The 26,156-nt window shown below is 40.3% G+C and overlaps 2 protein-coding genes across 7 annotated transcripts in view; one reads left to right on the forward strand and one right to left on the reverse strand.

The window, feature by feature from the left end:
* MCF2L2 (MCF.2 cell line derived transforming sequence-like 2) overlaps nucleotides 1–26,156 on the reverse strand; it is a 240,006-nt gene that overhangs the window by 88,255 nt on the left and 125,595 nt on the right. For all 4 annotated transcript variants that reach the window (XR_014262970.1, XM_082459952.1, XM_082459954.1 and 1 more), the window contains exons 13-14: nucleotides 17,985–18,162; nucleotides 13,195–13,286 (exon numbers count right to left, since the gene is read on the reverse strand). Coding sequence is in view for 3 of the 4 variants with exons in the window: in XM_082459952.1 (XP_082316078.1) it covers nucleotides 13,195–13,286; nucleotides 17,985–18,162 (270 nt within the window). In the remaining variant the exon portion in view is untranslated. The remainder of the gene's footprint in view (nucleotides 1–13,194; nucleotides 13,287–17,984; nucleotides 18,163–26,156) is intronic.
* Nucleotides 1–26,156, forward strand: part of B3GNT5 (UDP-GlcNAc:betaGal beta-1,3-N-acetylglucosaminyltransferase 5) — an 83,351-nt gene that overhangs the window by 40,617 nt on the left and 16,578 nt on the right. Inside the window, exons 6-7 of one of the 3 annotated variants that reach the window (XR_014262973.1) lie at nucleotides 100–191; nucleotides 397–11,575. The exons of 1 other annotated variant lie outside the window; for it this stretch is intronic. The gene's annotated coding sequence lies outside the window, so the exon portion shown is untranslated. Of the gene's footprint in view, nucleotides 1–99; nucleotides 11,576–26,156 lie in introns of those variants that run through there. One more of the 3 variants, XR_014262972.1, reaches the window with a different exon arrangement.

Raw genomic sequence — 26,156 nt, forward strand, 5'->3', positions numbered from 1 at the left:
TGCTGATACACAAAAATGATTCAGAGTTTGCTACAAGGGACAGCAAAGGGATCATTTGATTCAATGTGTTTTGTTTTTTTTGTTTTTTTTCCGGATAAGAAATCAATGTCTGGAGAAGTTGTGGCCTGCCCTAGCCCAGAGAGAGAACTAGACAGAGAGGAGATAAGTCCAGGGTCCACTTTCACAGGCTGGTAATCACAAGTCCGTTGCATCACACTGCCTTCTTAGGCCAGTGCACAGTGGTCACCAGTGCTGGCTTAAAGCCAGCTGGTGGTCGGAAGCCCTGCTCCACTGTGTGCCACCGCTGAGACCTTGGGGCGGGTGGGGGGGGGAATCCGGGAGGGGCCAAAAGGAGGGAGGAGACGCCAGCCCTACTCTGTCCTGCCAACCTCCCAGAAACCCTCATGCTGGGACCCATCTTGGCTGAGAGATGAAGTGCCACCAGGAAAGACCCTGAGTCAGACCAAATATGGGCCAAGCAAGATGACTGGCCAGAGACAACCTGGAAAGCTAACCCCATTACCATAAAACCTAAGACTGCAAGCCGTGTGGCAGAGCAGTTCTCCTGGGTTCCCTTACCCTACTGCTCTCCACCCGGGTGCCCCTTCCCAATAAAGTCTTTTTTTTTTTAAACATCTTTATTGGAGTATAATTGCTTTACAATGGTGTGTTAGTTTCTGCTTTATAACAAAGTGAATCAGCTATACATATACATACATCCCCATATCTCCTCCCTCTTGCATCTCCCTCCCACCCTCCCTATCCCACCCCTCTAGGTGGTCACAAAGCACCGAGCTGATCTTCCTGTGTTATGCAGCTCCTTCCCACTAGCTATCTATTTTACATTTGGTAGTGTATATATGTCCATGCTAATAAAGTCTTTTGCTTTGTCAGTAAGTGTGTCTCCTTGGACAATTCATTTCCGAGTGTTAGACAACAGCCTACTCTCGGGCCCTGGAAGGGGACCCCCTTCTGTAACAGCACTATCTGCCTCATAGGGTTGCAGATCTTTTGCAGAACACTGGGTGGACTTCCCTGGCAGTCCAGTGGTTAAGACTCTGTGCTTCCAATGCAGGGGGCACGGGTTTAATCCCTGGTCGGGGAACTAAGATCCAACATGCCAGACAACGCGGCAAAAAATTAAAAAAAGTTAAGAGTTAAAAAGAGTTAAAAAGAAAAAAGAATAACACTAGGCATTTAATTCTCAAAAAGAGACAAGACTCCTACTCAATTTACTTTCAAGAAAATATCATTTTAACCAGGAAGTGAATTTGTATATCATATTGATAGCAACGGGAGTATTATAAGGGTATTAACCAATAATGAACAAGTAGATAATTAGCCAGCATTTGAATTCTTCCTGCCTGCTAGATTCTGTTTAAATGAGTTATTTTACATTCTTACAAAAGGGAGTATAGATTTAGAAAGGGCCCTCTTGCAAAAGTATTATTAAGGGAAATTTAATGAATAAACATAAAAGATTCCTTGTAGATTAGAGCTAAAAGTTGGACGATGAGCTTTTCCCAGATTCAGATGAACAGATAGGAAGAACCTTGCAAAACAGGTGAGAGTTACAGGCTGCTCAGTTAGTTGTAGACAATGCAAGAGAGTCCTCTCCCTGGATTAACAGAGAGCAGTCAAGGTAAGGCTGTTTTATGATCCACAATGCAGACCACAGAGACAGCAATTTAAAAGTGTGCAGTGTATGAAAGAAAACCATGGATTTTCTATCTTTTCATAGATGTCTTCCCAAATCTGGTATCATATCCAGAAAGCCAGCTAACAAATAAAGGAGGATGTGGGATACTAGTTTTGTTAATTTAGCTCTAAAATACAAGAGCAATCTTACATTCAGGTTCATATTTTTTCTTTTAAAATAGGATATCATTTCAATAAGAATCTAAATTTTTAGTTCCCTCTCTTAACTATATTTGACCAGAGACTAGCATATATTTTTCATTTCAGTCAATATACAGAAGTAAATACCAGTCCCTGGATTCAAACCAATCTAGGTATTTTCACTACACTACCAAAGCTCTTTCTTCACATTTTCTATGTAATGTTGAACTAATTACTATGGCAGTTAATGTCACATTGCATCCCTTTCTAGTTCCTCCTCTGTGATGTTACTGTGCCAGAAACACTCACTGGACTTTGAGCTCCAGCCTTATTCAACTTTGAATCCACAACATGCAATACCTTCAGAAAGAGTAACTACCATTATTAACAAAACTCCCTCTCACTGTAAAACTTGCTTATGCTTGTGAAATGAATTGGGCTCTTTCCAACTCTATTGATCTATTGTTAGGATGGTGGATTGTAGAGTCTCTTATTTCATGACACCCTAGTATAGTGATGGAAAAATAACAATGACTTAAGGTGCAGGTATGGGCTTTATCATTTTATACGGAATGATAACATCCCTCTAATTTATAGACTTTGTCATGCATGAGATGACCTCATGGGCTTGCTGAAATGCTTAGGCATGGACTTGGTCATGTCAACCCATATTCTTGTGGCCACATGTCAGACAGTTGGTGTCAGGGTGGAGGGAGAGTCCTCTGTCAATCAAGTTTGATGGAATACAACACCCATGTTTTTGAGAATGTATGGGAAGGATCCACAGCAGATCTGGGGACTGTTTTAATAAGAGCCGGCAGTTAACGGCACTGTATACCAGTGTTTTGCTAAGGTTTAGATGGATTAGTTCTGGTGCAGTGGCTTTAAAAACTGACCACAACCCACAGGAAAAACATTTACATAATAATACTTATACACATATATTGTGATTTATAATAAGAAATATATATTTGGTCTTCATCCTGTTTCTGGCACAGAGCTCCTAAAACCCTTTACATTTCTTGTGATAGACTGTCTTGATATTTATAACAAACCCCTTTCAACCACACTTGAGTTTATGTTAATGAGGTAACTATTAGGAAGCACCTACAGCCAGCCAGTCTCTCAGAAGCACAGGTGACAACCTGCGTTTGCAATTGGCCTCTGAAGGGGCATGGGAGCAGTCTTATAAGGCTGAGCCCTCAATGTTTGGCATCTGATGCTATCTCCAGGTAGACGGTACAGAATTAATTGTTTGTTGGTGTTGGGGAAAAAATATACAACAGATGTACGTATAACTGAAAAACGTTTGTGTGATTTTGTGATGGGATACATTCTATTTTTAAATTCTATCCCATTCCCTTCTGTTTATTTATTTATTTTTTTTAAATGCTGGTGAACCCACCAAACTGAGTTCACTCTCACCATCGTGACCTGCAATTTGAAAACCTCTTAAAGAGTGAAAAGAACGCAAACTGAGGTGTGAGAGGTAAATCTGGGTGGGAATCCCTGGCTTACTTTTAAAGAAGTGGCCTTGGGTAGCACCTTAGTTCTCTATCAGTAAAATAGGGGTATTACATCTGCATCAGAAGCTTTATGTGGTAATTAGAGATAATGTATTAAAATGCTTAGCACAAAGAAAAGAATAAATGACATTTATGATTGGCTCTTTAATATCTACTATGTGGGGATTAAAATAGGGAATTATGTAAAGCACTCAACATGCTGACCTTCAGTAATTGCTGGATAGTTGCTACTGGACCCCATATTTCTCACTAGCTGGGAGATGTTGGCTGTCACTTAATCTCCCTGGGTATGCATTTCCTTCTGTGTAAAATGAGGGAGATGTTTCATTTGGCTATGAAACGTTTCTCTGCTTATAATATAAAATACCAACATAAGTGCTGTTGCTTCCAATTTTGAGATGAAAGCTCAATTGTGGCCAGAGTACTTTTGGGAAAATTTTAAATTAAGCTTCCTGAAAGCTCTAGGAGGAAGAGAGCATATTCAAATAAATGCTTGCTTTTTTCAAATATTGGTCCTCTGATTCAAATAATGGACCGAGAAAACTGACCGCAGACCAACCCACCAATTGCTGCTTTATTTCTTTGTTAGCGTTTCCTTATGAGCCTCAGTGAATTATACAGTGAGGTGATTTTAAAGCAGAGCACTAAGTTTCTTGTGAAATCATATCCTGTTTCCCTTCAGTCACCCTGACTTGGGGATGCTTCAGGGCACCAAAGAAGGGATTTTCTCAGTCAACTGCTTTAAAAGGGAACCAACCCATAAACTACTCTGTTGGGAGGCCAATCAGGTGGGAGACTGCCTCCTCCTGTACGTTCCTTTTATTCTGAAGAACAAGGGTGGCAGTGAAGGCAGGCAGGCTGGCAGCGGCTCCAGGCCCAGTGTCACTCCCTGACCCCCACCTCCACCCTAGCCTCTCTCTGGGTTCAAAATGACACCAACCCACATGCAGGTTTTCTAGGATCACCTTTAATGATGACTTCCTGTATCTTCTCAGCAACATAGAATCTGTTTTGTCTCCCCATATTTTGAAGAAAGACATATTTTCAAAATTTGAAAAAAAAAAAACAGGTGAAGTGCCAAACCTGGAGGAATTTTTTGTAAAAAAAAAATTTATTTCAATTTCTCTGAAGAATCTATCTTTTTTAAACTTATATTTTAAAAATTATCAAGAGGTAATTTTCAATGGATTATTAACATTTTTTTTTCTTCCCCAATGGAGAGAGAGCAACATTTGAAACAGAATCAAATTTTTCCCTCAAGTTAGGTGATTTCCCATTATGATTTTAGGAATGCTTGGAGAGCAATTTCAGCTCCAACTCTTTTAAAGAGATGGTATCTGGTAATTCAAGGTAAAAGTATGATTTATTATATTATCACATTTCTTAAAAAGGAAAGCTGCTAGACCTAATTCTGAGAGAGAAAAGGTAAGGCAGATAAGGAGCTGAACCCACCCTCTTCATTTAAAGCATGAAGAGTGATCATTGAAAGAAGCGTTTAAGGTTATTAAGTCTTTTCTGGGATTGTAAATTAATTATGAAAACCTGAGACAGTAAAAGAGGTATGACAAGTAAGAATCACTGAATAATTATAGAATGGCACAGCTTAGAGGAGGAGAGCAGGAAGGAAAGGAAAGGAAACCTCTCCAAAGGGCAGTCACCTCCAGCCTCAGTCCAGGGTGGCCTTAGAGACACTGTTTCCCAGAGTGAAAAACATCAGCCTTGGGAAAGAGTAGCCTCCCCTCTCCATTGCTGGAACTGCCGGGAAAGGGGAAACCCCACACCGCCCCGATTTTTGAGATTCAGTGGGTTTTGATGTGGAGAATAAGAAGGACTTCTGAAGAACAGGAACCACCTAGAGAATCTATCCTTCAAGTGAATTCCTACCCGGCTGGTCTGTCCTATTTGCTCCCTCTCGTTGGCCTTTTTCCAGCATATCTTTTCGTCCACTTCACTGGCATTGCCTGAAGAAGCCACTACCTAAAGATTCCTTTAGATAATAAGGCAGTCAGTCCGTTTTAAAAGATGGCAAGTGTTTGCAGGAGGGTTAAGGGGCTGTCAGTCACTCAGCCATGCATTGCTGTGAACTAGCTCATTCAGATTTCTCCCACTTCTAGTCCAGATCAGCTGCATTGGGAGGAGACTTCCAAGAGGGAGGGGAGGGGTGGCGAGGTAAGAGGAAGGTTTTAGGATATTTTATAGACTGAAGCCCTTTGGAGGGCTTGAGGAAACAGGCGTAACTGGTCCTGAAGCTCTGTGGAAAGGGGAAATGACTAGGGAAAGATAAGGAAATGGGTCCCAGATGAAAACTTTACAAAATTTTTCCAGGGTCTCTTTTATCTAAATCTTGAGTTTTGCAGCTAGACTTGTTAGTAATTAGTTCAATGTTCTTACTGGTTAAATTGGCATTTATAAGCTGGACTAATACTCTAAACATTACTTATAGTATTTGTTTATGGGGGAAATGTCTTCTTAAAAAACTGCAAACATTGCAATGTTGTTTTACCAATGATATGCAAGTCTGTAGTTCTGTTAAAAATATCAGAAAGTGAGAAACATGTCACAAGATACCTTTCTCCCATTCCCAAACCAAGAAAATGTGGAGGAAATAAGTAAGCCGAGGACGTTGAAAAGAAGTTGTCCATACATCCTGAATTTTCTCAGACTGTTTGATTTCATGTGATTTTAACTTTAATGCATAAATGTTAATGTAACAATTTTTACATGTCTATAAATCTTACTTAACTCATAAACAAAATCACAAATTTGAAAAATGCTTTATTAGATTTGTAAAAGTGCCCTAACCTAGTTAATTTCTAAATAACCTCAAGGCCAACTGGTTGACTCTTGCTGCTGTGGGGAGGAGTATAGCCCAGCTAACAGAAAGAGAGTGTGTAGGTTACTGTTATAGATCCACGAGACCACAAATGCTGGACTCAGCCTGCATAAGTCCTCACTTTCTACTGTTCCCCCGTGTACTCTATATTGGCCAACAAATTCATTCAGTGGAGATTCCAAGATGGAAACCTTGAAGGTATTTTCAGTATCTTCTTTTTCCTCCCTATTAAATCTATCCCCTTATTTCTCTGCCTTGAACTATTCCTTCATTCATCAAACTTTCTCTGACAGTCTAGAGCATTCCAGGCACTGGGGAGAACACCTGGACTAATGGGTATGAGCTCTGCCCATCTCCTTTTTTGCCACGGCCATTAGTAAGCTCTCAACATCGAAGTCTCACCTGGACTGTGACAACCGCTGGCAGCTGGTCAGCCTGCCTCTCTTCATCTAATTTACTCTTCATTGCTGTACCAATGTCAAACCGATACACAAGTGCCCTTGCTGGCAACAACCCTCAACCAAAGCCTTCAGCAACCTGTCTTTGGTCTACCTTCCCAGCTTTCTTGGACTATTCCCAGAATAGCCTATGCTCCCTTCAGACTTCTGAGGCTTTACATCCTTCCCCATCCTGGAATGCCCTTCTCTATCTTATCCACCTTTCAAAGTTGTATTTATTCTTTAAAATTAAGTTCAGACACTTCCCTGGTGGTCCAGTGGTAAAGAATCTGCCTTCCAGTGCAGGGGACGTGGATTCGATCCCTGGTTGGGGAACTAAGATCCCACATGCCACGGGGCAACTAAGCCCCTGTGCCACAAGTACTGAGCTCACATGCCTCAGTGAGAGAGCCCGTGCGCCACAACTACAGAGCCCACGCGCCTTGGAGCCCATGTGCCTTGGAGCCCGTGTGCCACAACTAGAGAGAAGCCCGCGCGTGGCAATGAACAGCCCGCGTGCCGTGACTAAGACCCGACGAAGCCAAAAAAAATAAAGAAAAATAAATAAATTTTAAAAAAACTCTTAAAAAAATTAAGTTCAAATGCCACCTCCTTTGGAAAAAAACACCCCGACATACTTGCTATGAACTGTTCCCTCTTCTGCCTTCTAACACATTATATTCCTTTTACTAGAGGTAGGTCATTCTGCTTTATATTACAAATTATTGGGAATATGTTGTTTCCCCCATGAAACTTGTAAGTTTCCTGAGTTTAGGCCCCATGTTAGAATTGTTTCCCATAGGTGACCCATAGCAATTGCTTTGATATATATTAAATTGAGCTGAATAAGCCACCCAAATTGGATACATCAAATATTTTAGTCATGTCCATTTTTTATTGATGAGAGGGCAAAGCCAACAGTGGTCTTACTGTTATTCTCTCTTTTTTCTCATGTAGTTCCCTCAGTGAAAAATACATTCTCATACATTAATTTAGTCACATCCTCACTCTCCTGCATTTTGGACTCTGTATTAGCCTAAGAGATCCATATCTACCTTAATGATTTCTTCTTTATCCCAATGGCCTATGACTATAGCCTCTAGGCCAATGTGACCAAAAGTGCAGTCCCTTGTACCACCTGCATTCTAGTCACCAAATGCATAAGTTAAAAAGTCATATTCTGGGGCTTCCCTGGTGGCGCAGTGGTTGAGAATCTGCCTGCCAATGCAGGGGACAAGGGTTTGAGCCCTGGTCTGGGAAGATCCCACATGCCGCAGAGCAACGAAGCCCATGCGCCACAACTACTAAGCCTGTGCTCTAGAGCCAGCAAGCCACAACTACTGAAACCCGCGCACCTAGAGCCTGTGCTCTGCAATGAGAAGCCACTGCAAGGAGAAGCCCGCGCACCGCAACAAAGAGTAGCCCCTGCTCACTGCAACTAGAGAAAGCCTGCGTGCAGCAACGAACACCCACCGCAGCCAAAAATAAATAAATAAATAAATAAGATTAAAAAAGAAAAAAAAAAAGTCGTATTCCTGGACCCTAAGCCAGACCTCCTGAATCTGTCTCTGTGGGTGGAGCCTGAAAATCTGCATTATGAATAAGCTTCTCAGGGTTGTAGTACACAGGAAACCTTGAGAATCTTCATTCTACATATTGTTCAGAGAGCTTGGCTGGGGAGATCAAGATTTGGTGGATTCTTTGAATCTCTAAGAATGACCAGACTTTAAACATCACAGAAAGTGAACAGTGAAATGTGCTTATGGTTCACATAGTTCTCTTGAGAAACAGAAAGGTAAATGAAAGATTTTGGGATTTAGAAGAGTGAGAAAGCAAAAAACTAATTTTGGCCCTGATCTCTTATCATTTGGCAAAAAGATACATATCCGAGATTAGGAGAAGCTATTTAATTTAAGACCTGAATCCAACCTTCCTTCAGCTTCTTTTCATCTTTTACACAAAACATTCTATCTGTAAACACAGGATTAAATGGGAAACTAACATTACTAAGAATCTTCTGTATGTCAGGCATCATGCTAGGTGCTTTCCATATATTTCTCATTTAATCAGCCACCTGTGAGGTTACTTTATTTAACTCCATTTTGCAGAAGAGGAAATTTAGGGGATGAAAGGCTAAGTAAACTGCTAGTTAGGTCGATTAAGTAAGTAATCCGGTAGACAGGTTAAATTAGATAGATTAGCAAACTGCTAGATTAAGTAAACTGCTAATTTCAGATTCCAGTTCGATCATTTACTAGTTGTGTGAGACTTGGGGAAACTCACTTAGCTCCTCAGACCCTCAACAGCATCACAGATAAAACAAAGGAGACATCACCTTCCTCACAAGGTACTGAGGACTTGAGATGAAATCAGGTACACACAGCACCCAGCACAACGTCCGGCCCTCAGTCAGTGTTAGCAACCCTTCCCTCGCCTCTTTGTTCTCTTCCTGCCTTGACTTTTTTTGTTTTTAAAAAAATTTTATGAAGGAGCCTGTTTGCTCAGAAGCATGAAAAGACCTCGCTATTTTCAACGACTTTAATAGGTGCCCAGGAACACTGTTCGTTGGTGCTCACACACAGCCAGTAGCTCCTCCTTTTTCCTGAGGGTTGACATGCAGGAAAAAGAAATCCTCATCAGCCTTTGGCTTCTTTCCATCTCCAAAGAGGCCATGATGTGAGCAGCCCAGGGAAAGCAGCCCCGGTGAGTCATGCTTTCAGCTTCCAACTGGTGACAGGAAGGGCAGAAAGTAGCCACATCACTACTGCTAGGAGCCACAGGGAAGGACTCCACCGTGACTTTCCCAGACAGTGTCAGTGAGCCAAGCGCAGCCCTCACAGCTGCCAGATGGCCCCGAGAATCTCAGCCGCCTCCTCAAGTTGAGCTTGTCAAGTTCCTGCAAACTGGCACACCAAGGATTCTCCTGCCGGAGAAGAGGGAACGCCTTTTTTGGGAATGAGTTCTCTGCTGATGATAAGACCTTATCATGATTTTAGTTGCAGGTAGTGAGTATCAGTGACTCCAGCAGCAATCATGAATGGTTTGGGTTTATAGCTTTTTTTTTTTTTTTTTCCCCCTGTGAGCATTTACTCTTGAGGGCAAGGAGGGGCATTTATCACAATGTTATGATTCACTCTCCTAGACTGGCTATGCCTTCATTTCATCTTTCAGTTCCAGGCCTAAGGCCAAAAAGGTGTCAGAATTGTCACCCAGAGTCAGATGCATGTTCTCCTACTTATCCTGGTCATCTGTCTTGGACAGTGGCCACAAAACACAAGCAGCAGTGATTGTTCTTGATGGTAATCAACCTCCTTGTCCCCCTTTTGGACTGTGCAGAGATGATTCTAAACCTTCTTTTCTAACCTACTTTTTTTCTTACTAGTTTTCTTACATATTTTGGAATGATGATTTCCCTGGTTATACTACCCACCTTGGAAAACACTAATTGCATTTACGGATCCTAAATTGATTTCTAAGTCCAGGATTTGGGGATTTGGTGCACAAATCCCCTTTCTTCCTATTCATAGTTTTCACGACTGTGGGTTCTGCTCATTCTTCTCATAGCCCTGGGCTTTAGAAGCAGAAGTCTGAGCAGCCACCGTTTTCCAAAATTAGGAAGTTGGGCAGCCTTTGTTCCTACCCTGCTTCCTTTTCTCCCTTGACTGTTAATATATATGTTCTTGTGGGAAAAGCCCTTCATTAAATACCCAAACAAGGCAACAGTAAGGGAAAAAGCAACACAAGCAAAGAAGGATGACGGTAGCATGTACCTGTGCCTGCTTAGCAGTACCTATGCTGTTGGTGATCTGCCTAAACACAGCGGGAGAGAGCTTCTTAGCAGGATGGGCTTGGAGCCTGAATTAAACAAACAGCACAGCAGAAGGAAGAAACCAGAAATCTGGTGGTCAGGGCTTTTTGAATTCTACTCAGCATTTTCCAACCCTGCTGGCCTCTGATTCTATCTCCACCCCTGCTCCTGCAGTGTCTATTTTTACAAGTATGTAACACAGGAGTAAATAATGAATGTAGCTTATGGAAACTTTTGGCCTTAAATACTTGAGGTCTTCCCTGAGGAAAGGTGCTTTATGTTTATTGACAATATTTCCTTTTTTTCTTTTACAACAAATAAAACAATAGCACTCATTGTATTGTTTACAATTATTGAAATAATTTACTCTAATTTTAATTCTTATATATGAGAACCTTAACATACTTACAACTCCCACGGCATCTTTATGAAGTGTGCAGGTCATAAATATGTTGTCTAAAGATGGGCAAAGTAAGTCACAGAGATATGAAGTGAGTTCCAATCACATTGTGAGTCAATGCAATGGCATATGCGTTCAGGTGCCCAATCTGGGCTCTGGTGCACTTGACACGGCCCTCACCTTCAGAGATGACATTCTTTGAAGACCAGCGTACAGAAAATGGTAGAGTGATGCTCAGTTTTGAAGGTGAATTAAATCCTTTTTATATTACCTAATGATTTCACAGACTTCATGAATGTCAAGTCAGGTGAATTTTAGTTACATTTGCCCATTTCAAAAAATGACTGATCAAGACTGGATGATATACTATGAACAATTATATGCCAATTGGACAACCTGGAAGAAATGGACAAGTTCTTAGAAACATACAGCCCACCAAAACTGAGTCAAGAAGAAATAGATAATTTGAACAGACCGATCACTAAAAGTGAGATAGAATCTGTAATAAAAAAAAAAAAAAAACCTCCCTGCAAACAAAAGTTCAGGATCAGATGGCTTCACTGGGGAATTCTACCAAACATACAAAGAAGAAATAATACTGATCCTTCTCAAACTTTTCCAAAAGGCTGAAGAGGAGGGAACACTCCCAAAGTTATTCTATGAAGCCACTGTTACCCTGATACCAAAACCAGACAAAGACACTACCAAAAAAAAAAAAAAAAAAAATTACAAGGCTGTATGAAATAGGAGACTGTTTCCTAACTCTGGAAGACATGGTGATGCAATAACTCCAACCATGAGGGATTCCAAAATAGCAATGACAGTGTCCTCATCTGCCCAGAATGCAGAAGGATGACTGAACAAACTGACAGAAGAATGCAGCTTTCTCTCTCTAAGAAAAGTCTGCTGGGAACTAGTTCCCACATTGTTTCTGCCTCCAGGAAGAAAAGCCTAAGACTTGCTTTCTGCCTGACTCCTTAATGGTCAGTGGAGTCTCTGTGGGGGGCCTAGATTTGGACACATTGGGAATTGATGATGGATACGAACTATTGCTGAAGTCCATTTGAGCCCATGGTCTACTGGCTTCTGTTTCAGAACCATTCAGTCAGCCAGATATTTAATTTTTTAGTGAGGCAGAGGAAAGGGACCCCTTCTGGGGTTGCTGTACAGCAACATATATTCACAATTCATTTTGCTTGGGTTTTTAAATATAATGTAACTTTACGATTATATAGTGCTTGGCCATTTGCAGATTTTCTCTTGATGCTCAAAGCAGTTTCAGGAGGTAGCTATTGTTATTCCCATTTTTACAGATGAGAAACTGAGGTTTAGAGAGGTTATGTCACTTAAGTCTGGGTCTGCCAGATTCCAAAGCTTATGCTCTTTTTTTTTTAACTTTTATTTTGAAATAATTATATAGATTCACATGAGTCTGCAAAGAAATGTACAGAGAAGTCCCAGGTACTCTTCCCCCAACCTCCTTCAATGTTAACATCTCACGCAACTAGAGTATAGTATCAAAAGCATGAAAATGACTTTGGCACAATCCACAATGCTTATTCAGAGTTCACCAGCTATATATGCATGTGTGTGTGTGTGTAGCTGTATGTAATTTTGTCTTTTTTTTTTTTGATAAATTTATTTATTTATTTATTTTTGGCTGCATTCGGTCTTTGTTGCTGCACACAGGCTTTCTCTAGTTGCAGCGAGTGGGGGCTACTCTTTGTTGTGGTGCGTGGGCTTCTCATTGCGGTGGCTTCTCTTGTTGCAGAGCACGGGCTCTAGGTGCATGGGCTCTAGGTGCATGGGCTTCAGTAGTTGTGGCATGCGGGCTTCAGTAGTTGTGGCTTGCGGGCTCTAGAGCGCAGGCTCAGTAGTTGTGGCGCATGGGCTTAGTTGCTCCGCGGCATGTGGGATCTTCCCGGACCAGGGCTCAAACCCATGTCCCCTGCATTGGCAGGTGGATTCTTAACCACTGCGCCACCAGGGAAGCCCTGTCATGTTCTTTTTATATATAAACCATACACTGTTCTACCAATTTTAAATGTGAAGTCAGATTATAGGAATGAACAAAATGACTTTTCCTTCAATAAAACAATATCTACCAACAATTATGTACATTATGACCAAAGAGCTTTTGGTTTCTATTTGCAATTAAGAAGAAAGGAAAGGATGAAATTCTACAAACCTCATCTCTTGGGAGCACTAGTCTGTGCTACGTGCCTTTATGGCACATCTTCTGGAGGTGATGGTAGGTATGAAATAGGGAAACACAATTTATTGGTTTATTGATAATTATGGCAGCAATCTTATGTCAGAAATTTCTATCAGTAAAGGAAAGGTGATCATACCTTGACTTCAAATTTAGTCTCATCATCTTCCTTTTCCACAGAGTTTAAATCCGTCTCCACATAATGTTCCTCAGATGTTTTCTGATGAGGAGCTAGAGAGACAAAGAAAACTTGCCATTAATTTGGCTTATAAATAACTCAGAGCACTTAGCCTGACTTGGACCATGTTGATGTAGCTGATTAACAAAGCTTCACTGAGCTGCTACAGTGATTTCCAAGGTAGTAGATGAAATTGGAGGTGAAGGAGAGATGCAGAAAAGAAAGAGTCCTTAATCCCAGGCACTTGATTCAAAGAGAAAAAAGTCACACTCAACACCACAGGAAACATCAAACCACAACAAATCAGTAAATGTAATGTGGTAAAAATGATAGTTTCCATCATTCCCAATTTTAAGGCCCAGCTAAAAAGTCACTTTCTTCATGAAATCTTCCTTAACTATTCCAGACTTCATGGATTCTTTTGATGCCCTGATATTTAGCATTAATCATCTGCAATGTATAATACTGTACTTGATGTTCTTGGATTAGAAGATTCAATTCTAGGTACCACATTCTATTGAGTATATTTTTTCCATTATACAGGTAATTAATTTGTGATTATTACAGAAAATTTGAAAAATACTAAAATCTTACCATTTAAACACACTGTGATTATATAAGGGAATGTCCATGTCTGCCCTAGGCAGAAATCGTTGCTAATCTGATGATCTAACAGTTGCATTACAAAACTGATGCAACCATATTTTTAGTGGACAGGATGACTGTGTGAAGAATCAGCTGAGTCTAGAGGGAATTGGGCAGCCTTGCTCTTGCTCTCTCCTCTCAATCATTCTCCCTCTGTCCTCTCCTTCCCACAGGGCTCTCAGACACCTGAGAGATACCCTTCTTCAAGCTCCATGGCCATTTGGCAGTAAGATTGGGATTTGGGTAGGAGAAGCCCTGGTTATGCTTGAAGCTTCTAACCCAGCTTTACCAGAGGGCTGCATTGGGGGTGATGGCTACAAGGCTAATAAGTAAGTGGTAACTTGAATTCTTGTCACCATCACCACCCTTGTATATACAGTTTCTTTGGGAAACTCATGGGATACTTGTGATTAATCCAGGACAGGATATGAGCATTTCTGGGTCCTATGGCCAAAATGTCATCCAGCTAATGCCACCAATATCACCCTGATGCTTATCTGTGGTAGACTTGTTGGAGGTTGACTGTCTTGCCTCCAGAGGCCCCTCCCAAGCCTCAAGTTCTGTGAGCCAACTGGAAGCAGCTTGGGCTTTCTGTGGGTTTCCCATACATGTTATGTTGAAATCTGTAGTGAAGCACTGTTTGCTGCCCCGAGTTATGTGACCACTGAAGCTATTTTATAACAATGGACAATCCATTGGGCTCCTCATTCTCTACAGGATCTCTGTAACCTGAGTAATTCCAGGCATAATAACGGGAAGCTGGAAATGCATACATTAATTGGCAAAACCCATGACTGAGAAGCACCTTCCCTTAACGCTAAGTACAGCGATGAAGTTAAAGGCAGGGGCGTGGGAGTCATGCTGCCAGCGCTCCAGTTTTGCTCTTCCACACACGAAGCATACGTTATCAAAGAGCCTTAGCTTCTTCATCTGTATATGGGGAATAATGAGAAAGCCTACAGTATGGGGTTGTTATGAGGCCTTAATGAGTTAGTATGCACAGTGTTTAGATCGTGGCAAGCACTCAGTATATTTTAGCTATTATTATAGCCACAAAAGAATTTTTTCATGTTCATATGTACTTCAGAGAGGTTGAATGTTGTACACAAGACACCTGGCTACCAAGAGTCAGAGCTGAGATTCCAGCTCCCGTCTCTAAGCAGCTCTGACCATGTTCCTTACACTGTGAAATATAATAGTCTATCTTGGCACAGACTCAGTTACTAAGGAATCAGACAAGTGTATTTGAAAATCCTGTTAGCGATCAGCTAGAATCCACACTTGGTGGTTAATCTCCAAAACAAAAGTGCAGGATTGTTATACAAAATGAGCTAGTTGCCTGACCAAGGTCAACAATACCTGTTCAGACATGTCAAAGATCTGTGGATCCTAGGAGGGTCATTATCTACTATGAAATCTTGTGTTCAAAAAGCTGAGAAACAATCTATCATTCCTGCTTTGTTTACTTGTAACAAACATACATCCTTTATATAGGTATACATACACCTGATTCACTTCATTGTACAGCAGAAACTAACACAACATTGTAAAGTAATTTTACTCAAATTAAAAAAAAAAAATAATGAGGGAAGCAAAGTCATCGAAAGGAGCATAATTTAGTTTTGGGAAAGAGCCCTAGATGAGAGGTAAGGAGAACCAAGCCCTGTTTCCAAACATCCAAGAAGGATGTCTCTCTATGTGTGAGTGTTTGTGTTTCTGTGGTATGTGTGCATAAGGGTGTCTGAGTGTGCATGTGTATGCATGTGTGTGGAAAAATTCAGGAAAGAAATTCACTAAACTGTTATCAACTTTTTAATTCTAAAAAGTTTAATATGTTGTAGGAGACAGGGGACTGTAAGCTGTACTAAATGGAGAGTTACCAAAAGACCCCATAATTTTCAGATAAATAAAAACTGAAAGAATTTGTTGCAGACCTGAAAAACAAGAAATGCCAAAGGGAGGTTTTCAGCCTGAAGAGACAAGACACATGATGGTAATTCAACAAGGAATAAAGAACACCAGAAATGGTGAATAGGATGGTAAAGATAAAATTATATATATATATATATATATATATAAAATTATAAATATAAATAAAAAATATAAAATTATATACATAATTATATTTATTTTTTCCATTTTTTCTTCCTTTCTCCCAATTTCTTTAAAAGATATATGATTGTTTAAAGCAAAAATTATAACACAATATTGGGGTATGTAACATATGTAGATGTATTATTTAGGATAAGAATAGCACAGAGGATGATTAAAGGGCACATGGAACTATACTTTTGCGAATTTCCTGTATTTACATAAAGTGCTACAATATTAACTCAAAGTAGATTGTGAGAAATTAAGGATGCACATGGTAAGCCCTAAAAGAAACACCTGGGGAAAAAACAATGCAAAAGTTATGTATGTATGTTAAAAAGCCAGTAGAGGAATTAAAATGGAATACTAAAAAATTGGCTAACCCAAAAGAAGCCAGGAAAAGAGATCAGAGGAATAAAAAACATATGAGACAAATAGACAACAAGTAACAAAAGAGTAGCTCTAAATCCAACTATATCAATAATTACATAGTATGTAAAATCGACGAAACACTCCAATTAGAAAGCAGAGGTTAGCATGTTTTTAAAAGGCAAGACCCAACTATAGCTGTCTACAAGAAATATGCTTTAAAAATAGAAATAGAAGAATGGAAAAAGTGTATCATGCAAACACTAAGCATAAGAAAGCTGGAATGGCTCTATTAATATCTGACAAAATAGACTTCAAGACAAGGACTATTACTAAAGATAAGAAGGGAAGGAGAGATATTTCATGATTATAAAAGGGCCAGTGTATCTAGAAGACATAATAATTATGAATATGTGCTTAATAAAATACATGAGGTAACAAATGACACATATATCATACCCAAGAGTGTTTACCCAGGAACGCATGATTGTTTTAACATTTAAAAAGAAATAATTGTAATCCACCATATAAACCAATAAAGGAGAAAAAAATATGATCATCACAATATATGCACCAAATAGAGCATCTGAAAAATTCAATAATCATTCGTGATAAAACTCCTAGCAAACTGGAATAGAAGGGAACTTCCTCAATCTTATAAAAGGCATCTGTGAAAAACTTACTGCTAACATTGTACTTCAAGGTGAAAAATAAACTTTTTCCCTGCGTATTGGGAAAAGACATGGATGTCTGCTCTCACCACTTCTATTCAACATTGTACTAGAGTCCCAGCCATCAATCATCATAAGGCAAGGGGAAAAAAAGCATAAAGATTGAAACAGAAGAAGTAAAACTGTCCTTATTCACAGATGATATGATTATTTTTCTATACAGAAATATATTCCTATTGATAGTTATATATGGTAAGTTCAATTTATTATAGGGCTTTTAAAAACATGAAATGTGTAAGATCTTTACACTCAAAACTACTATACTGTTGAGGGAAATTAAAGAAGACCTAAATAAGTGGAATGTTATAACGTTCATGAATTGGAAGACTCAACATTGGTGAGATAAAAGTTCTCCCCAAATTGATCTATATATTAATTCAGTGATCTATATATTCATCCCAGCAGAAACTGATAGGTGACTGTAAAATTTATATGGAAATGAAAAGGACCTAAAATAGCCAAAACAATCTTGAAAATCTTGAAAAAGTACAAAGTTGGAAGACTTACACTACCTGATCTCAAGGCTTACTAGTAAGCTAGTAAGCTATAGTAATCAAGACCACGTAGGATTGGTGTAAGGACTCATCTTTTTTTTTCTTTTTTTTCAAAGAACCAATTTTACCCCTCCATTGCTAATAGAATCTTGTGGGCCTTTTAAAGGTCCTTAATGGAGTTTATTTCATGCTAATGGTATTTGTGCATTTATATTATTCTTCTACTAGACTGTGAGCTTTTCCTGGCATACAGGCACTCAGTTTTACCTAAATTTATGTCTTCAATGACTGTACTATTCCATATCTTAAATAATATCTGTCAAAACAGTAACCATTATGCATCTTAAGCAACCATAATCTAAACCCTCATGGGCATCAATGAAACATAAAGCCACAAAACTTCTTTCCCCAAGTAACCTACCCAAGGTGGAGGGCTGGCAGATTTTTGGTGACACCCATTTTGGGGAGAACTCAGGACGCGGGGCCACGGGTTGCACTGGGCGAGTCTGTCTGGCTGCCAGTTTCATCAGACTCATTTGCCTCTTGTGAAATATTTCCTGCACATCACCCAGCTTCTGCAGGACTTTCTGGGCTTTGGCCTGTGGGAAAAAAAGCAGTTCATGAGCCGGTCACTCTGCACTGAGCCTGAGGACGTGAGGCATTCCCTTTCTCCCATCTTCCCCTCCTCCCCACCTCCCTATCTCCTCCCTCAGGTGACCCTTCTCTGGGCATCTATATGCAGGTCATCGCACATCTCACCTCATACAGAATTGTGCTTCTAAGAGTCTGTACCTCCCACTTGATTGGCAGGGGTTGTATCTTTTTCACCACTCTGTCTCCAATGCCTGAAACACTGCCTAGCACCGAGTAGTGCTCAGTAAATATATGCTGAGTGGGTAAATGTTCACTAAGCCATATCCATTCACGGTAGAAAAGGATGCCACAGGCCATGAATGAACGGCATTAGGCCAACTTATAAAACAGGAGGATTTCAAAATAAGAAATGTACCCTGAATAAAGGCCCTGATAGAGAAAAGACTGTAAGTATTCTGGGGTAAAAAGGTGGTTAAATTCTGAGGCAGGATCAAGGGAACCACAAAGATCTGTAATGAAAAGGATACACCTTTAAACTTTATTCTGTGAGACCCCTTCTTTATATATAAGTAGGAAAGAAAGAAACTGAAGAAATACCAGGGGAAAGATGAAACTCAAACATGTTCTCATAACTGACTATAATGCCCTAAGGCAGAGGTTCAGGAGAACAAGAAACAAGACCTGTTTCACCTGAGTTTCCCCAAGGCCTGAATTCAGCTGAATATGTTTCTTCCAGCAGGACGTCCCTCTAGCTCTGGTGGGTCAAGGAAGTGGGTAGCCTTCTCTTTGTCATGCAGAATCTGACATCCACCTTGTGGATGATTTTAACCACCAAACAAGGGACCAAAAATTAGAAGCGCTGAACCACCATAATCCACGCAGGGTGGTCTGAGGATGCCAAATTCCAAAAGTACAGGCTCAGCACACACCGAGGGAGGTTGCCACAGTTTGCAACTGGAAAAAGTAAGGTCTTTTCTATGCTGGGCCATCTTCTGACGAAAGAGCAAAGATCCCTGAGGACTGGAGTGTTAACTATGCAACAACTGTTCCCCTATAGCCTAAGGCTCTGCTGAGGCTGACCTCTGCACCAAAATCTGGGGCTGGTCTCACTCTTTGGAGGGTCTGAGTGCAGACCTGCACTGTCCATACAGTATCCACTGGCCACATGTGGCTACTGAGCACCTGGAATGCGGCTAGTCTGAATTGAGCTGTGCTGTCAGTTTAAATACATGCTGGATTTTGAAGACTTATTTGAAAAACGAACATAAAATACCTTGTTAAAATACAATTAATTGTACAATAGTGATTGTATGTTGAAATAATATGTTGCACAAAGGTTAAAGAAAACATTATTAAAAACTGATTTCACTTGTTTTTTACTTTTTAAAATGCGGCTACTAGAAAATGTTAAATTACATGTGTGGTTTGCGTTATTATTTTTTTTAATTAATTAATTACTTTATTTATTTTTGGCTGCGCTGGGTCTTCGTTGCTGCACACAGGCTTTCTCTAGTTGTGGCGAGCGGGGGCTACTCTTCGTTGGCGGTGCACAGGCTTCTCATTGAGGTGGCTTCTCTTGTTGTGGAGCACGGGCTCTAGGAGCACAGGCTTCAGTAGTTGTGGCACACGGGCTCAGTAGTTGTGGCTCGCGGGCTCTAAAGCACAGGCTCAGTAGTTGTGGCACATGGGCTTAGTTGCTCCACGGCATGTGGGATCTTCCCGGACCAGGACTCGAACCCGTGTCCCCTGCATTGGCAGGCGGATTCTTAACTACTGCGCCACCAGGGAAGTCCTGCATTATATTTCTACTGCAAAGTGTTGATCTAGACCAGGGGTTGGCAATTTTTCTGTAAAGGATCAAATAGTAAATATTTCAGGCTTTGCAGACCATCTGGTCTCTGTCGAATCTGCCAAACTTGGCTGTCATAGCATAAAAGCAGTCGTAGATGATAGATAATACATAAATGAAAGAGAGCAGCTGTGTTCTGATAAAACTTTGTTTACAAAAATAGGTAGCAAGCAGCTTTGGCCTACAGGCTGTAGTTTGCTGACCCCTACTCAGAGTCTGTGTCTAAAAGGTCACTTCAGAGAATGTGCCTCTGGCCTCAGGAAGCTCAGTTGTGCCGTGGACTAAAGGTTCTGATTACACAGCTATGAGTCCAAGTCCCAGAAAAAGCCAAATTCCCTTATGTCAGGGTGATGTATTTCTGCGGGGATGGTGATAAGACACTATTACTCTGCCCTTCTGGTCCAGTGATGAGCTTGAGGAAACTGAGACATAGGTGTTAATTGCTGCTCAAAGATCAAGAAATCTGACTCAATGAATGATTGTCAAATTGGTGTTGTGTGGGGGACAGCCCTGGTATGAGGTCAGTGTCACATGCTAGAGCCCAGTGACTCACCACTCGGGCTAGACAGGACTTGGATCACCTTTGCCCTTTTGCAGCTTTCTCTTGAGACCCCAGGGTGAACTCTGGAAGTAACGAGGCAGTCAGAAGAGACCCTAAATTCGTAAACTCAGATGAGGGGGAGGTAGTGCAAGATTAACCATTGCATTCCCCTCTTTCCTCTTTTTACTTGCAAATCCATTCTCCATACCACAATCAGAATTATCTTTCAAAAATTAAATATGATCATATAACTTCCCTGTTTAAAAGCCCTGCAGGGGCTCTCCGCTGCATCAGGATAAAGTCCAGACTCCTCATTCGGGAGCTCTGAGCTCTTCATGACTTGACCCTGGTCTCCCTCCAGTCTCCCACCTGCCAGTACCCACCCTTCACACTCCAGCCTCCAGCTGCGCCAGTTTCCCTAATACTCGTTTCCAGCCTCTCTGCCTTTGCACCTCTGTTCCTTCTGCTGAGGTCCCCTCCCTCCACTTTGTGTTCCCTGAAAACCCCTACCTAGTTTTCCAGACCGAATTTAGGCATCCTCTCCTATGAACACCCTGGCCTCCCCCGGCTGAGCTGACCAATGCCTCCTCTATGTGCCTCACACTCCCTTCTGTTCTATCTGCTCTTGGACTAAGGAGCATTTACTGGGGACATGTTTGTCTTCCACCAAACTGCCAGCACTTTGATACAGGGACTGTGACTTTCACTGTTGATTCCTACAATAAAGGGCAAACTGGGTACCCAATGAATATTTGAAGAATCAAATTTTGCTGTTTGCTACTGAGATTGTTTAATTCCCTGGACTGGGTGGTGAAAGTGAATGAGGGAGAAAAATCAAAACAGCAGCACTAAGAGGGTAGCACAATAGCAATGCATTAGGAAAAAACACTTTGAAGAGCCTCAGACAGAGACAGAGACAGAGCCAGTGTGGCTGCTATAAGAACAACAGTTTAACTGCTGATGTCGTTTTGATCATCACTGTGTCTTAAATGTAACAGACTCAATCTTTTAGACATAGAGTACCTGTTCTTGAGATATAAATTTTATTTTTTAGAATAGTTTTAGATTTACAGAAAAATTGTAAAATAGTACAGAGAGTTCCCATATACACCACACTCAATTTCCCCTATGATTAACATCCTATGTTAGTATGGTACATTTGTTACAATTAATGAACCAATACTGATACATTATTTTTATTATTAAAATAAATTATTATTAAGTAAAATCCATGCTTAGATTTTCTTAGTTTTTACCTAATGTACCTTTCCCCCCTCCCAGGATACCACATCACATTTAGTTGTCATGACTTCTTAGGCTCTTCTTGGCTGTGACAGTTTCTCAGCTTTTCCTGTTTTTTGATGAACTTGACTGTTTTGAGGATTATTGGTCAGGTATTTTGTAGAATGTCCCTCAGTTGGGATTTATATGATGTTTTACTCATGATTAGACTGGAGTTACGGGGTTTTGGGGGGGGGAAGACCACAGAAATAAAGTGCCATTTTCATCACACCATATCAAGAGTACACACTATCTATATGACTTTAGACTCTTGATGTTGACCTTGATCACCTGGCTGAGATAATATTTGTTGGGTTTCTCCACTGTAAAGTCACTCTTTTATTTCTTCCTTCCCATACTGTACTCTTTGGAAGAAAGTCATTATGGGCAACCCACACTTAGGGAGTGGGAAGTTACGCTCCATCTACATAAATATCTACATAAATCTTCATAAATAATTTGGAATTCTTCTGTATGGGAGATTAGTTTCCTTTCCTCCATTTATTTATTTATTCCATCATGTATTTATATCACAATGGATTCATGATATCTACTTTATACTTTGAGTTGTAATCCAGTATTACTTTATGAATCTTGTTGCTCAAATTGTTCCAGCATTGGTCACAGGGAGCTCTTTCAATTGCCTCCTATGTCCCATCATTGTGGTTTGTTTTGTTTTGTTTTGAGCAGTTCCTTACTTTCTGGCACTATAAGATGCTCTGGGATCATCTTTTCTAAAAAAATTGAAGTATAGTTGATTTATAATATTATATTCATTTCAAGTGTACAACAGAGTGATTCAGTATTTTTATAGATTATACTCTATTTAAAGTAATTATCAAATATTGGCTATATTCCCTGTGCTGTACATATAACATTGTAGCTTATTTATTTTATACATAATAGTTTGTACCTCTTAATCCTTTACCCCTATCTTGCCCTCTCGCCTTCCCTCTCCCACTGGTAATCACTTGTTTGTTCTTCATAACTGTGAGTCTGTTTCTGTTTTGTTATATTCCCTCATTTGTTTTATTTTTTACATTCCACATACAAGTGGTAACACAGAGTATTTGTCTTTCTCTGTCTGACATTTCACTAAGCATAATGCACTCTAGGTCCATCCACATTATTGCAAATGGCAGAATTTCATTCTTTTTAATGGCTGGGTAATATTCCACTATATATATATAGTGGAATATATATAGGTATATATATCAATCACATATATATACACTGTATATATACACAGCGTTATATACTTTTCTTTATCCATTCATCTGTTGATGGGCACTTGGCTTGCTTCCATATCTTGGCTATTATAAGTAATGCTGCTATGAACATTGGTGTGCATTGTATCTTTTCAAACTAGTGCTTTCATTTTCTTTGGGCATATACCCAGGAGTAGAATTGCTGGATCATATGGAAGTTCTATTTTTAGTTTTTTGAGGAAACTCCATACTGTTTTCCACAGTGGTGGCACCAATTTACATTTCCACCAACAGTGTATACGAGTTCCATTATCTCCATTATCTTCAGTTTGAATGCCTTCATAAAAAAATTGAAGTAGAGTTGATTTACAATGTTGTGGCAATCTCTGCTGTACAGCAAAGTGACTCAATTATCCACATAGAGACATTCTTTTTTATATTATTTTCCATTATGGTTTATCCCAGGATACTGAATATAGTTCCCTGTGAGATACAGTAGGCCCTTGTTGTTTACCCATTCTAAATGTAATAGTTTGCATCTAACAACCCCAAACTCCCAGTCCATCTCTCTCTCCCTCCTCCCTCCCCCTTGGCAACCACAAGTCTGTTCTCTATGTCTGTGAGTCTGTTTCTGTTTTGTAGATAGGTTCGTTCGTGCCATATTTTAGATTCCACATATAAGTGATATCATATGGTATTTCTCTTTCTCTTTCTGACTTACTTCACTTAGTATGATAATCTCTAGCTGCATCCATGTTGCTGCAAATGGCATTATTCCATTCTTTTTTATGGCTGAGTAGTATTCCATTGTCTATATGTACCACATCTTTATCCATTCATCTGTCCATGGACATTTAGATTGTTTCCATGTTTTGGCTATTGTGAATAGTGCTGCTATGAACATAGGGATGCATGTATCTTTCTGAATTAGAGTTCTGTCCAGGTATATTCCCAGGAGTGGGATTGCTGAATCATATGTTAGTTCTATTTTTAGTTTTCTGAGGAACCTCCATACTGTTCTCCATAGTGGCTGTACCAACTTACATTCCCACCAACAGTGTAGGAGGGTTCCCTTCTCTCCACACCCTCTCCAGCATTATGTTATTGGTAGACTTTTTGATGATGGCCATTCTGACCGGTGTGAGCTGGTACCTCATTGTAGTTTTGATTTGCATTTCTCTAATAATTGGTGATGTTGAGCAGACTTCCTGGAGGGCAGGGCAGGTGCCTGCCCGCTGGTGGGGGGAGCTGGGCCTTGGCCCTCTGATAGTCAAGGCCATGTCTAGAGGATGTCTAGAGGTGGCTGTGGGCTCAGGAAGTCTTTAGGTAGCCTGTCTGCTCCTGGGTGGGGCTGAGTCCCCACCCAGCTTGCTTAGTCAGTCCCAGCACTGGTGCCTACATGCTCTTGAGTGGGGTCAGGTCTTGGTGCTAATGAGCTAGAGGAAGGGTACCACAATGGTGCCCACCCACAACAGTGTCCAGTGGTAGAAGGAACTCCCAAGCATGGTTGCAGCCAGTGTCTATGTGCCCAGGGTGAGCCGCAGCTGCCCTCCACCTCTCCAGAGACTTTCCAAGACCAGCAGGTGGGTCTGGCCCAGGCTCCTATCAAATTACTGCTTTTGCCCTAGGTCCCAGAGCATGTAGGATTTTGTGTGTGCCCTTTAAGAATGAAGTCTTTACTTCCCCCGGTCCTGCGAAACTCCCTAAATTAAGCCCTGCTGACCTTCAAAGCCAAATGCCCTGGGGGTTCCTCTTCCCAGTGTAGGACCCCTGGGCTGGGGAGCCTGACGTAGGGCTCAGAACTCTCATTTCTGTGGGAGAAACTCTGCAATATAATTATTCTCCAGCTTGTGGGTCACCCACCTGGGGGTACAGGACTTGATTATATTCTGAGTCTGCCCCTTCTACCCGTCTTGTTGTGGTTCCTTCTTTATGTCTTTAGTTGTACAAGATCATTTCTTGTAGGTTCTGGTCTTTTTCATTCAATGGCTGTTCTACAAGTAGCTCTGATTTTTGTGTGCTCGTGAGAGGAGGTGAGCTCAGCATCTTTCTAATCTGCCATCTTGGCCAGTCTCAAAAATAGCCTTTAACATGTTGAGATATGTTCCCTCTATACCAAATTTGAAGAGAATTTTTATCATGAATGGATGTTGAATTTTGTCAAATGCTTTTTCTGTATCTTTTGAGATGATCATGTGATTTTTATCCTTCCTTTTGTTAATGTGGCTATCACATTGATTGATTTGCAGATCTGGAACTATCCTTGTATCCCTGGAATTAATCCCACTTGATCATGGTGTATAATCCTTTTTATATATTGTTGAATTCAGTTCACTAATATTTTGTTGAGGAGTTTTGCATCTATATTCATCAGAGATATTGGCCTGTAATTTCCTTTTTTTGTGGTGTCTTTGTCTGGTTTTAATATCAGGGTAATGGTGGCTTCATAGAATGAATTTGGGAGTGCTCCCTCTTCTTCAATTTTTTTGGAATAGTTTGAGAAGGATAGGTATTTTCTCTTCTTTATATGTTTGGTAGAATTCCCTTGTGAAGCCATCCAGTCCCAGACTTTTGTTTGATGAGAGTTTATTTTTATTACAAATTCAGTTTCACTACTAGTGATTGGTCTGTTCAGATTGTCTATTCCTTTCTGATTCAGTCTTTGAAGATTGTATGCTTCTAGAAATTTATCCATTTCTTCTAGGTTGTCCAATTTGTTAGCATATAACTGTCTGTAGTATATACTATTACGATTTCTTTTTTGTATTTCTGTGATGTTGGTTGTTATTTCTCTTTCATTTCTTATTTTGTTAACTTGGGTCCCCTCTCTTTTTTCTTGATGAGGCTAGATAAAGGCTTTTAAATTTTGTTTATCTTTTCAAAAAACTAGGTCTTGGTTTCATTGATCTTTTCTATTGCTTTTTGGTCTCTATTTTATTTATTTCTTCTCTGATCTTTATTACTTCCTTCCTTCTGCAGACTTTGGGCTTTGTTCATCTTTATCTAATTCCTTTAGATACCAGGTTAGGTTGTTTGAGACTTTTCTTGTTTCTTGAGGTAGTCCTGTATCATTATAAACTCTTAGAACTGCTTTCGCTGCGTGCCATAGATTTTGGAAAG

Source organism: Balaenoptera physalus (assembly GCF_965194825.1).
Source record: "Balaenoptera physalus genome assembly, chromosome: 4".
NCBI classification, from domain to species: Eukaryota; Metazoa; Chordata; class Mammalia; order Artiodactyla; family Balaenopteridae; genus Balaenoptera; species Balaenoptera physalus.